At 44.5% G+C, this 13,124-nt stretch overlaps 2 protein-coding genes across 2 annotated transcripts in view; one reads left to right on the plus strand and one right to left on the minus strand.

Moving 5' to 3' along the window:
• LOC109477195 (DNA replication licensing factor mcm2-like) overlaps positions 1 to 10,776 on the plus strand; it is a 17,821-nt gene extending 7,045 nt beyond the window's left edge. Inside the window, exons 7-19 of the mRNA XM_019778265.1 lie at positions 3,273 to 3,480; positions 3,731 to 3,865; positions 4,272 to 4,463; positions 4,731 to 4,824; positions 5,232 to 5,351; positions 5,830 to 5,960; positions 6,474 to 6,638; positions 7,089 to 7,163; positions 7,317 to 7,397; positions 7,939 to 8,094; positions 8,490 to 8,672; positions 9,158 to 9,316; positions 9,779 to 10,776. Of these exons, the coding sequence (XP_019633824.1) occupies positions 3,273 to 3,480; positions 3,731 to 3,865; positions 4,272 to 4,463; positions 4,731 to 4,824; positions 5,232 to 5,351; positions 5,830 to 5,960; positions 6,474 to 6,638; positions 7,089 to 7,163; positions 7,317 to 7,397; positions 7,939 to 8,094; positions 8,490 to 8,672; positions 9,158 to 9,316; positions 9,779 to 9,889 (1,810 nt within the window). The 3' untranslated portion in view covers positions 9,890 to 10,776. The remainder of the gene's footprint in view (positions 1 to 3,272; positions 3,481 to 3,730; positions 3,866 to 4,271; positions 4,464 to 4,730; positions 4,825 to 5,231; positions 5,352 to 5,829; positions 5,961 to 6,473; positions 6,639 to 7,088; positions 7,164 to 7,316; positions 7,398 to 7,938; positions 8,095 to 8,489; positions 8,673 to 9,157; positions 9,317 to 9,778) is intronic.
• Positions 10,777 to 12,465: 1,689 nt separating this feature from the next.
• LOC109476923 (galactose-3-O-sulfotransferase 3-like) overlaps positions 12,466 to 13,124 on the minus strand; it is a 2,552-nt gene continuing 1,893 nt past the window's right edge. Inside the window, exons 4-5 of the mRNA XM_019777940.1 lie at positions 13,097 to 13,124; positions 12,466 to 12,965 (exon numbers count right to left, since the gene is read on the minus strand). The exon at positions 13,097 to 13,124 is cut by the window's right edge and continues 340 nt beyond it. Coding sequence (XP_019633499.1) covers positions 12,466 to 12,965; positions 13,097 to 13,124 — 528 coding nt within the window. The remainder of the gene's footprint in view (positions 12,966 to 13,096) is intronic.

A 13,124-nucleotide genomic window follows, 5' to 3' on the forward strand; every position in this document is an offset into this window, starting at 1 on the left:
CTATGACATCATCGGTCCTGGGAAGGGGATGCGCATCCTTGATGGTCGCCTGGTTTAACTTGCGGTAATCGACGCAGAAGCGGAACGAGCCGTCCTTCTTACGAGCTAGCACCACCGGAGAGGCCCAGGGACTTTGGCTCCTCTCTATGACATCATCTGCCAGCATGGCGTCAACTTGTCTGTGGATTTCCGCTTGACGGTGGATAGGTGTGCGGTGTGGTCTTTGTTTGATAGGCGGACAGTCACCCGTATGTATGCGGTGAGTGGTGAGGTTAGTTCGACCCCTGTCCCTAGGTCCGGTGCTGAAGACATCGGAGTAGTTGTCCAGCAGCTTCCGCAACTGTTCAGCTTGCGTCGAGGAGAGGTCAGTTTCGTTGAGGTCAATGGGTGGGCCTGCTGTAGCTACCGCGGGCGGAGATGGCCCGAGGCAATCTGCGATGTCATCGTCTTGGAGGGCCCAAAAGGAACCCATGGGCGTATCTGGCTGGAGAACCACGGGTTTATCTGAGGTATTGGTTACTTGAGCATAGGCCTGAGAACTGTCTGTAGTAACAATGGTACGGGCCACCGCAAGGCCGCGGTCGTCGTGCTGGCGAGGTTCAAGCATGCCAACATACGTGGGAAGAGAAACCCCATGGGCATCCCGAGGAGTGAGGGTGATGGGAACGGCCATCACCGCGTGGGGTGGGACTGTGGTGATCCGGCACACGGATGCGTTGCAGACTTGTGGAATCAGTTCTGTGTCCGTCAGGAGAGGCACAATCTCGTCCCCTACCGTGAGGGTACCTCTACTGGCATTAAGAATTACGCAGTTGGAGACGCAGAAGTCCCATCCTAACAGGGCAGTCTGGTCAGCCCCTCGCACAATATGGACGGGGTGGCAGGTGTCGTAGTTACCAATACGGATGTGGATGTCCAACACGCCGAGGACATCAAGTGGTTCACCGGTGACTGATTTTGCTGTGGTGAAGGAAGGTTTGAGTTGGGATTGCCGGAGAGAAGGAATCGTATCACGTAAGGTTTCGCTGATTAGAGATATGGCTGAACCCGTGTCTATAAGAATGCGGGTGGCATGTCCGTCGAGGACTGCTGTAGTGTGAGCAGTAGGTGAGGCGTGGCGGGCCTGGGAGTGATCTACTGGCGGTCGGCCCGTGGTGCCAGCAGAGGGTCGTTTCCCTGTGTGGAAGATGATGCGAAACGTACCGAGCGAGATGGAGACCGACTCTGGCGACGATCAGTGGAAGGAGGTCGGGAATCACGCTCCCAGGAAGGCGAGCGGGCACGGTAACGGTCGGAAGACGGACGGTGGTAGTCCCTGTCTCTAGAAGAAGGGCGACGTGAGGTTCTGTCCCAAGAAGGGGAGCGAGCAGAACGTCGGCTGGCGTCTGATGAGCGGAACGGTGATCTCCCTCTGGATCGGGGACGGAAAGGAGACGTGGACCGCGGAGGGTCATCGGTGGGGGAGATGCGGTGGTGTTTCAAGAGGTCTGTCAAGTCTGATACTTGGCGGGCCAGGTCAGCAACAGTACGGTGTAGGGAGGTATCGTTGCGGACGGCACTCACCGCGGGGTGATGGAAGGTAGGATCGACAGCATGAGCGTTGTTGGCCTCCCATGCAGCTGCTGTAGCGGCCTGTTCCAGCATGGTAGCGGTTTTGACTGCTTGGTCCACTGTTGTGGCCTGCACCTCGCGAAGCCGTCTGCGGATGGTAGGATCAATTCCCCTGAAGAAGTAGTCCAAGGTAAGCCCCTCAACCGCTGCTTCGTTGTACTCAGGATAGGCTTGGCTTACCAACCTGCGTAGATCAAGTGCAAATACGATCAAGGGTTCTCCAGGTTGGCGTGTTCGTTCCTGGAGCGACTGGCGGAACGTGTAAATGTAGTGTTCCTTGGAAAAGGCAGTGGCCAGGCGCTGAGTCAGTGTTGAATAGGTAGCACGGGCCTGCCTCGGCAAACCAAGGTAGAAACGCAGGGCATGGTGGTCAAGGAAAGTTGGGAGGGCCATGGCACGTTCCTCAGGGGTGTACTTCTGGGAAGTGGCATAAAGGTCAAATTTGTTGAGCCACAAGGTGAAGTCATCATCAGTGCCGTTAAATGTGGGCGGCAGTCTTGTCTTGAGGCGGAGGTCTGACGAGGGTTGCTGGTTGGTGGTGTCCTGAGTCATGGCAGGGGGTGGAGCCTGGTGGTAAGAAGCCCCGGCAGGGCTGGTCCCATGAGTGTTGGATTCAGCAACAGACGTGGCTGTGGGCACGGTACCCCTAACAGGAAAAGATCCTGTAGCGTAAGCAGACTGAGCATACTGATTGTACAGTGGTGTGGGACCCACCTGTGGTGTTGTACGTGGGAGGGCGCCTGGGAGGGTGGTTGCAGTTCGGACACCGGATGCGCCACGGGATTGAATGGGGGAAATTTCTGAAGGTGACAACAGTGGTCGCAGCCGTGGAAAGGTAATTTCCTCATCGTCTTCTAGCGTAAACGGACGGAGGTTAGCCATACCTGGAGTCTTGGTAGAGCAGGGTAGACACGAGTCAACCAGGTGGGGGAGGGGGGCGCTCGAACGTCGGTCGGCAATGTGCTCCAAATGCGATCCACAAGACAGAGCTGGCGGGAGTTCGAAGCCAGACACCGCTGCCACCAATATAAGTGTCCAGTTGGTGAAAATATTGGAACTTATAAGTAATCACTCCAGGAATGAAGATGCGAGAAGTGCTGGGATATGAAATGTATTCTTGTCAGAACATGTGCAGTCCGTGACCTCTGACCGGACTGGTCCAATAGTTTGTGGGGGTGTATATTGTATCCTTACATTAGTTTATATCAGTCCCGTACACATTTGGGTGACATTTGACCCAAATCCATGATAGGAATAGCCATAACTTATTTTTATAAGCATATTTTACTCATGTCGTGCACAATAATCAAGAGAAACAGATATGCAAAATAAAAATAATTTATTGCTCTTGATATTTCTTCTTATTTGAAAGCTTTTCATTTTTTTTTTATTTTTAAGTTGAAACATCATGCAAAATGTTCACATAATTTTAGCAGGATCCTTCCCCTGAGTCACCAGGCCTGGAAAAAGAAATCGTATACTAGTACCATTTTCAAACCAGGTGGAAAACAGTTGTAGAGCAACTAAAATGAATACAATTTTGCACATAAATTTTTCAAATTGCACCTAAAATGTTTGCAAACGTGCAATTTTGCACATACCTGAAATAAGGATTTTCGAGCCCTGAAGGAGGAGGTAAAATAGTAGTTTTTGTCCCACAGACAGCTGCATCTGAACCAGCTGATCCGTACTAGCGGAGTGGTGACCAGCACCACAGGAATCCTGCCCCAGCTGTCCATGATCAAGTATGACTGTCAGAAGTGCAGCTTCGTGCTCGGCCCCTTCTACCAGACACAGAACCAGGAGGTCAAGCCGGGCTCCTGTCCTGAGTGCCAGTCCAACGGGCCGTTTGAAATCAACATGGAACAGGTAGGACTTTCACGCTGGTTACGGCCTAGGGAAAAAATGTTGTGTTTCCTGTTTCAGTCCTGTAAAAATTCGGGTTGGTAATTAGAGATTATCTTTTTTTTCTTTTGCTTGACTTTGGCAATCTCTAAGTGATCCAACTTGTGGTCCAATGTATACAATACAGTTTAACAAGTAAAACTTGCATGAGGACACTTTTGTTCTCCAAGTCAATGTTTGATAACTGATTGTACAACTTTTCATCACTTACCAGACGGTGTACCAGAACTACCAGCGAATCACCATCCAGGAGAGCCCGGGGAAGGTCGCCGCCGGCCGTCTGCCGCGCTCCAAAGACGCCATCTTGCTCGCTGACCTTGTGGACTCCTGTAAACCTGGGGACGAGATTGTAAGTAAACTTGGAATGAACCAGCACGCTGGCAGAACATACTGCACCTGCGCAAAACCCGTAATGTATTGTGCATAGGACGTATGTATAGGACGTCTCACATAAGGTCGTATTTGTGCATATAAGGTTACCATTCCATCTGTAGTTTCCAAATGTTAAGTCAGAAAAGATATCTTCTGCAACAGGCAAAATTCTGATGCAACGTTGACCTAAAACCTGACGAAAACCGTGAAAAATCTGGGTTTTGCGCAGGTGCAGTACGTTCTGTCAACGTGCTGAATGAACCCACATTTGAATACCCAAATAGCTTTTTTTCATATATTTAGTGTAATAATTTCTGATCTGTATCTTTTACTTATGGACTGTGGTTCATGATCGCCAACACTTTGTTTTGCTTGTATTGCAGGAACTTACCGGCATCTACCACAACAACTATGACGGCTCCCTGAACATGGCGAATGGTTTTCCGGTGTTCGCCACTGTCATCCAGGCCAACTACATCACCAAGAAGGATGACAAACTGGCCGTCAGTAGCCTGACAGACGACGATGTCAAGGCCATTGTGGCGCTTTCCAAGGATGAACGCATCGGAGAGAAGGTAGAACGTTTGTGGAACAAGTTTATTTTGCTTGAACTCGTACATAGAGCTTGGAGAAAATCATTAGCAAGTAGAACCATGTGGCTTATATTTCTCTCAGCCAGTAATGCATAATTATGTACCTACATGTAAATGTATTATAGAAGTCAAATATCATGGCCAAAATCACTGTAATTTACAGCTTCATATGAACAGATCATATATCTTTGTGTTAGGTTTTTGATTCCTTTGAAACACTAGTCTAATGTTGCCATGCTTTTCTTACAGATATTTGCCAGCATGGCTCCTTCCATATACGGTCATGATGACATCAAGAGAGCCCTGGCTTTGGCTCTGTTTGGAGGAGAAGCCAAAAATCCAGGTATGATAGCCTTCCACAAACTGTTCCATAGTTTCCTGTCTCCCAGTTTTTACATGTATGTCTACATGCAATGATAAACCCGTGTTTAACAGATTATTATGTTTACCGATCACGCGAAGGAAATATATTGTTTTTGTTCTGTTTCCTCTTCTTTTTCTTCCAAACCAATAAGGTCAATGACCTGAACCAGACGTCTGTCACCATGGTACCTAGTGTTGGGTTATATCATGTTGCAATTTTATAGCAGGAGAGATTTAGACTCCTGTCTAACCATATATATGAATGTGTTTGAGTAAGAATTAACACTATAACAGAGCAGACCATATATACGAAGGTAAACAATATCATTATGCATTTGCTTTGCAAATGTTATCTTTCTAGTCATGATTGGTTCTCTGTGTCTTCAGGCCAGAAGCACAAGGTACGAGGAGACATAAACGTCCTGCTGTGTGGTGACCCAGGGACGGCCAAGTCTCAGTTCCTCAAGTATGTGGAGAAGACGGCACACCGGCCTGTCTTCACTACAGGTAGGGTTTGAACTTAATGACAGGCATCTTAATTTTACTCGAACAAAATTACTGGTCAAGATTTTGCTTATCAGCTAAGTGTTTTCTGACCATTTAAAATATTGCAGATGGTACCAGAAGGAAGGAAGCGTAGCAGATTAACTGTAAACTATACTACTGCTACTAATACTAATACTACTACTGCTACTACTGCTACTGCTGCTACTGCTGCTGCTATACTATACTACTGCTGCTACTACTTCTACGACTGCTGCTTCTACTAGTACTACAGTAATACTACTACTACTACTATACATGTAGTACTAGTGTGACTGGAAATAGCATGATGTGACTTTAAACTTCTGGAATTTTTATGATAATGTCACTGCTTGTGAATGTGTTGCCTTAATTTTTGCAATACATCATTGCTTTCCACTGTCTTTCTTGGTATTATACATACATTTCTACATTCTAAATCTTGATCATTCCTCCTCTCCAGGCCAGGGTGCATCGGCGGTGGGTCTGACGGCGTATGTCCAGCGGAACCCGGTCAGCAGGGAGTGGACACTGGAGGCCGGAGCCCTGGTGCTGGCCGACAGGGGCGTCTGTCTCATCGATGAGTTTGACAAGGTGAGAGAGTGAAGAATGAATGAGCCTTCTGCCAGCCAGTAACTTTCTGTCTCATTGACAGGTTTGAGAATGCGAGTTTTAGTGAGTGACTGACTCGGTGAGAACACAAAAGAACACAAGGGAATAAAATCATAGAATGTTTCCATTGACATTTTGTAGCGTCTGTGTGGTGTAGTGGTAGAGCATCCGACTGTCAAGCAAGAAGACCCAGGTTCAATCCCCAGGGTTGCACCCAGACGTTGTGTCCTTGAGAAAGGCACTTATAATTAACACGTATTTCCCCCCCTCAGATAGGGGATCCTGGGCCCTACTAGGGTTTGGGTTGGCGTTAGGAAGGGCATCCAGCTGTAAAAAATCTTGCTTCAAAAACCCCCAGTCTAACCCCCAATTCTAGGGGGAAAATCATGTTAAACAGGATAGAGAGATTTTGGCATTTCAAACCCAGAGTGTGTCTTACATCTGTAGATTTACACTAAGATTGTGATCTGTTCTAATTTTCTGATATCTCTGTAGATGAACGATGCTGACCGTACCAGTATCCATGAGGCCATGGAGCAGCAGACCATCTCCATCTCCAAGGCAGGCATCGTCACATCCCTACAGGCGCGGTGTTCCATCCTCGCTGCCGCTAACCCCATCGGGGGTCGCTACGACCCCTCCCTCACCTTTGCTGAAAATGTGAGACTTGATGCTTCTATAATTTAATAGGTTTATTGGAAGGACACTTAACACTGGTCAGTTTGAACTGGGAAGTTCAGTTTCCTGATTTCAAGGCAGCCATCTTGGAGATCCAATTTTTTAACTTTTTTTTTTTACTGAAGATACAGTTAACTTTTACATGTCATTGGAAAGATCATGATTTCCCTTGCATCATAATGTCTTTAATTTGGTGATAAAACGTGTAACCTTACAAAGATATTCCATTCTGAAAGGTTGCCTACTAGTTGCAATACTAGTTTTACTACTGTTGCAAAGAGAATTTCAGCAGAACAGTGAACATGTATCAGTTTGTTATACAATACATTTGTATTTCCTGTTATCACCACATAAGACCAACTCATTAGTGAGCAATATTTACGATAATGTGATAAGTTTTCTTGTTTTAACTGAATGATATTGTTGCTCCAGGTGGACCTCCCAGAGCCCATCCTGTCCAGATTTGACATCCTGTGTGTGGTGAGGGATACGGTGGACCCTGTACAGGTCTGTACCAGATGTACTGTACAGTTCTACATCATTTCAAATATTTTGAGCCCTTAATATTTGTGCTTGTACTTGAGCCCTTAATATTTGTGATTGTGAAGTTTATGAGTGATGGGTTTGTTGCTAAGATGTAATATTGTTTGTTTACTGCAGGACGAATTGTTGGCCAGATTTGTTGTAAACAGTCACATCAGACACCACCCCTCCAACAGTGGGGAAGATGGAGTGCAACAGGTAAGCCTACAGCGTATCTTTTATAGGTAGAAAGACCAAGAGTCAAGTAGAACGATAAAAGCCAGAAGAGAGACTACAAGACAGTTGTTTATGTTTCAGGTAAACTTTACAAACATTGTAGAACTCTGTTGTGGGCATACAAGGTAATCTCAGGTGTTAGGTCGTATTGCTTAAACCCTTACGGGCATCCAATGCGATTTCAGAGCAGCAAAACTGGAAATATTCTGAATAATGCAATCTTTATGATATTGACACTACTGTATTTTTGGGTGGTACCCTAAAAGTCAATGAAGGGCCCTTCCAGTAACCATTTTCCGTCAGAATTTTGGGTATTTTTGCTCCGTGAGGGTCAATATACATTGGGATAGGGTGGTTTCAAATCTGTATGTAGATAAGTGACTAGACTATTGACTTTACAAATCTGGTTTCCAAGCCCTAAAAACTGCACTGGATGCCTTTAAGTTGTGCTTAAAGCTGAGAGGTCATGCTGTAGTTGTCTTGGTGTTGTCCTGAAATTTAAGACGTTGTTGTTTGTCTCCAGGAGATGCCCCCGACCACCTCAGGAGTGGAGCCAGTTCCTCAGGACCTCCTTAAGAAGTATGTCATCTACAGTAAGGAGAAGGTTCACCCCAAACTGCACAACATGGACCAGGACAAGGTGGCTCGCATGTACTCAGACCTGCGCAGGGAGTCCATGGTAAGACTAGGAAACCATTTTTCATATCTGGGAACCAGGAAATTTGAGTTGGCATGGGTAAATAACAGATAGAGTACTACTAGAAGAATACTAGAAGGGTAAATATTTGCTTAGCAAATTCATAATGTTTATCTTCGCATATGGTCTGGTCTGTTACATATTACTTAAACACATTCATATATATGGTGACAGGAGTCTCCTGCTATAAAGTTGCAACATGATGTAACCCAACACCAGTTACCATGATGACGTCTGGTTCAGGTCATTGACCTTATTGGTTTGGAGAAGAAGAAGAGGAGGAAACAGCAAAAACAGTATGTTTTCCTTCGGTAAACATAATGATGACAGTGGAGAAGTGCATACTCCTGTGCTAATGTTGACATCTAATCATTCAGGCCACAGGCAGTGTGCCGATCACGGTACGACACATCGAGTCCATGATCCGTATGGCGGAGGCTCACGCCCGCATGCACCTGCGGGACTACGTGAACGAGGATGACGTGAACATGGCCATCCGCGTCATGCTGGAGAGCTTCATCGACACGCAGAAGTACAGCGTCATGAGGAGCATGAGAAAGGTGGGACAGTGTACTGAAACTGTGCTAAAGCTGTGCTTAAATTGTACTGGGATTGCAGTGAAAGTGTACTGGCACTTTCTGAAACCGTTGAAACAGGGACAGAGTTGGTCTTTTTTGATAGATTGACCCAGTGAGGCTTGTCACGTGGTTTCTTCCAGTGTTGACATCACACTTCAAAGAAGCCACGTTACAAGCCTTACTGGGTCAGTCTTCTGAAGAAGACCAGCATGACTGGTCGAAAACTCTAGGTGAGAGAATTTTATTGTGTTGGATCAAAAGTTTTAACTTTACGCATGGTAACTACCAACACAGATAGTAGAAGGGTACCTCTTCAGTTGGGTGAAACTGTATCCAGACACATTTACCAGGGTACTTTGGTGTTTTTCTTCCACAGAATTTTGGCTTTTACCTTTCCTTTCACAGCAGCAGCAAGTTCCCTTTCCCTTGTAGTAGTTAATACAAACACATACCTTTTTTTCCAACAGAACTTTGCCCGTTACTTGGCGTTCAGGCGAGACAACAACGAGCTGCTGTTCTTCATCCTGCGACAGCTGGTGCAGGAGCAGCTGTCCTTCCACAGGAACCGCTACGGGAACACTGACCAGGACTTCGTGGAGGTCTCCGAGAAGGATCTGCAGGACAAGGTGGGGATGAATTGCTCATTTTTTGACGATAACAGAAAAAAATTATTAACCATCATGTCCAAAATGCTCCCTTACTTCCCACTATTTCCTACCATGAGAAAACAATTTTACTACTACAATCAAAGAACCTAGATACATTATAGAAAAAGTAGGCAAATGTGTGTTCCACAGCCTCAAAAGAAGAAGTCAAACCCAGCAAAACTAGTACATGTACCATGTATGTTGTGTTGTAGAATATAGTATAATAGACGTAGTCTCTCATACTATTGTATTTTCTTTTTTCATACATGTTGTTTGTACCTGCAATTAGCCCTCGGGCATGTATTTGCAATAAACTTTCCAGTATTAAACTGTAGGGCTGATTGTTTGAGAAGAGCTACACCACGAGTATGTCTATGCCATGCAATAATTTTTTCCCGAAATTTTGTAAATGTCCTCACCTCCTCTTGTCAACCCCATCAGGCCCGTCAGATCGGTATCCACAACCTGTCCGCGTTCTACGAGAGCGACGTCTTCAAGACCAACAGGTTCACCCACGACGGGAAGCGCAAACTCATCATACAGACGCTGTAACCTGAAGACTGATCCAACTTGTGTACACATGAAATCTGATTTCACCAACTTCAACCCACCTCAACAATGTGACTTGTTTCTCAGATGAAAGAATTCAGATGCAGGAATTGCAAGTGCAAATGGCTGACTTTGTGTCAAATGATTGCTGAACCTTAAAGATGCTGTTTATCTTGACATGGAGTTTACAGTTGTTCAAAGTCTGGGAGACAAATAATATTGTTGAGGTGGACTCAGTGTTATCACTGAACCAGAGGGCAGTCATGTTACTTCCCCTGATAAGAATATGTGCTATATCATCTCTTCAATGATCATGATTATTGAAAAATGTACGAATTGGAGCTGTACTCAACTCTATCATGGATATGTGTACAAGTCTCATCAGTTGTGACATAAAGTAGGTCTGTTTTGGTATCAAAGCAGGGCCGAGACATTCTTAACACAAATTGTCTTACATTGACCAAGAGGGCCTTACTGTTTGAAAAAATTGAAAATATTGGTCTTTATTTATGTGCATCCATTGCACCTTCTTTCAATGTCTTGTTACCATAGTCATCTAAAATGGAGAATTTGCCAAAAATTTACTTACTGTTTTGCTTGCAAATGTAATGATGTGTTTTCAACAATGTCAGGATTGCTTTTTGTGTTTGTATGTATTTCTTAGGACAAAGTACATTACATTGTACATGTAGACATATTGGGATACAATGTAGCTATCATTACATACTAAACAACACTAGAAATGTATGTCTTGAAAAGATTGCTTAGTTAGTATTACTATTGGTTTACAGAATGGACAAATGATTGTAGCCTAGATTATAAAAAGGTACCAAATCATTACTACTTTGTCTATCTTTTGGACAATAAAACTTGTTGACTCATGTATGTTTGTATTTCTAGTGTACGCATCAGTCACTGACATTCACTAGTGGGGCAGATAATGTTGATATGAGTTGGGTCTTGTGGGTCTTGTGGCATCAAGCAGTTGACAATTTGTCCAAGTCTACCCAGGAAGAATTTAGTTCTGCCACCAAAAACAGTTTCAGTATTGAAAGGTGAAAAAAAAATGTACATGTATTTACAGCATCCAGAGGCATCTCTTTTTCAAGTGTAATATAAAAGTGTGACATAGTGTATTGTACAGCTCGCCAGTACTAAGTGACCACCAAGCCGACTGAGCTTTGGTTGCAAAGGTGTACTTTAGCTTGCTAGTAGGTTGGCTAACACCTCTGGCAATATTCAACCAAATGGGGGGGGGGGGGTGGCATGTTGGCCAAAGAGCTGGCGACCAGGCTATCCAACACTGGACTTTGGTCGTTACATTAACCAATGCCTTTTGAGGGGGTGTGGCAGTAAGCTGACCTTTGTTATGGGTCAGAAGTCTTTCTCCTTCTCTGCACACCTGTTGGAACACCTGGTAAGTCTGTTTTCTTGCACTTCGAGTTTTAGAGGAAGCCATCAAACTACATGTAGCTACAGATCGTTGGTTATAAACAAACTGTCTTTTTTTTCGGCCAAGTTGTACAAGCACGATGCCGGAGTTTGACAGCGTGACGCCGGCTGAGTTCTCCCCGGGCGTCCCTGACTGGAGCACCGTCCACAGACTTCTGGGGGAGCTGGGGGATCCGCCACAGGTAAGCACGACCATCATGTCAGGGCTCGAAATTAATTGTGGTCCAATGGCCACTCACCACTAAAATTAAGACTGGGACAACTAAAAGACACTTTAGGACATTTATAGGGGCAATACAAAAATAATGAACATCAGAATCAGCCCTTCTTTTGTTTATCAGGAAGTCATCCCGGCTTGTGGATCCGGAAAAGTCCCCCCGAATTTCCTGATTGTCTACTTTGCAATTATAGTGCGCCTGGGAGTCGGAACTTACGCAAAATAAAGTTGACTTTAAGGTGAAGTCATATAATACTACTAAAAACAGGTTTATTATCGTAAGGCAACAGACGTGCATATTATAATTAACCTGTTTCAAAGGAAGGCCATGTTCTATTTTTAAGTACATGTAGCCACAAATTTGATATGCAGCAGCTATCGACGTTTGGACTATGAACTGACGCGGTCACTTATTTTCTACACCGGCATTTTGTGTATAAACGAGCTGTTCAACATGCGATGTCCAATGACCGCTAGGTTATTTCTGTAATGTATATTCTCTAGAGACTCAAAGTCAAGTATATTCCGTGATACAAAGACAAAGTAAAGTTTTGCCCTTTGAACTTTGATACGAAGTATAAAAAGATATACTCACTGGCAAAGTAAGGTATATTCTCCTATATATGTTCTACAAAGTAAAGTATATTATCGGACACTTTGGAGCACAAAATATCATATATCAGCACAAAATATATATTGAAGCTCAAAATACAAAATACAAAATAAACATATTCTTTGATACAAAGTAAACCATATTCTTTGATACAAAGAAAAATACATTTTCTGAGAAAACGTTAAGTACATGAAGTATCTTAATTATTTGTATTCTCTGCTACAGAGTAAAGTGTATTCTCTGACTTGGATATTTTACATAAGATGCAGATTTGCCCTTGCAGCATCCAGTTTTGATTTAGGCTTCTTTTTGTCTCAACTCTTCGTTTTGCCTTTCGAGTTGGAGCAACAAGGCTGAATTCCACTGCTCAGTGGTCCAGTCCAGTTCATCACAGAAGGTCGAGTCAACCAAAAACTCTCGGCTCCATTTGCCGCTAGGAAAGACTTTATCTCCTTCAGGGAGCATACGTATGCAGTAGTCGTTTACTTGGAGATTCAGTGTTTTAAAATACGCCACCTCGTCCCAAAACTCGGGTCCTTCCTTGGTTGTCCGTTCCCAAAAGGTCCTGTTGAAGTAGTCGTATATGAGATAGTCTATGGGTGTGATTTTTCTGTGAGTTTCTATCTGTTTGTCCGTGAGTGGGGCTGACTTTCTGGGGTCCGTTTGAATGTGGGCTATCCTGGTTGTGTGGAGGATGTCGTACATGGTCCAGCAAAACGTTCTTCTCAACAACACCAAGGATTCCTCCCAGTAGTCTGTAATCAGAACTATGGAGTACCAGCTGCCAACGGTTCTGTGTAAAAACAAGGTTATCATACATGTAGATGGCAGATTTCACCCGCTTCTACCTAAGTTCTTTTTGCAATCCTTCCAGTCGAAGGAATATATTCAGTAGCGTTGAGGGCGTATGGCAACGGTTCTTATTTATACATCTCTCTCTCTCTCTCTCTCTCTTT

Source organism: Branchiostoma belcheri, unplaced genomic scaffold (assembly GCF_001625305.1).
Source record: "Branchiostoma belcheri isolate BF01 breed outbred unplaced genomic scaffold, Haploidv18h27 scaffold4, whole genome shotgun sequence".
In the NCBI taxonomy this organism is placed as follows: domain Eukaryota; kingdom Metazoa; phylum Chordata; class Leptocardii; order Amphioxiformes; family Branchiostomatidae; genus Branchiostoma; species Branchiostoma belcheri.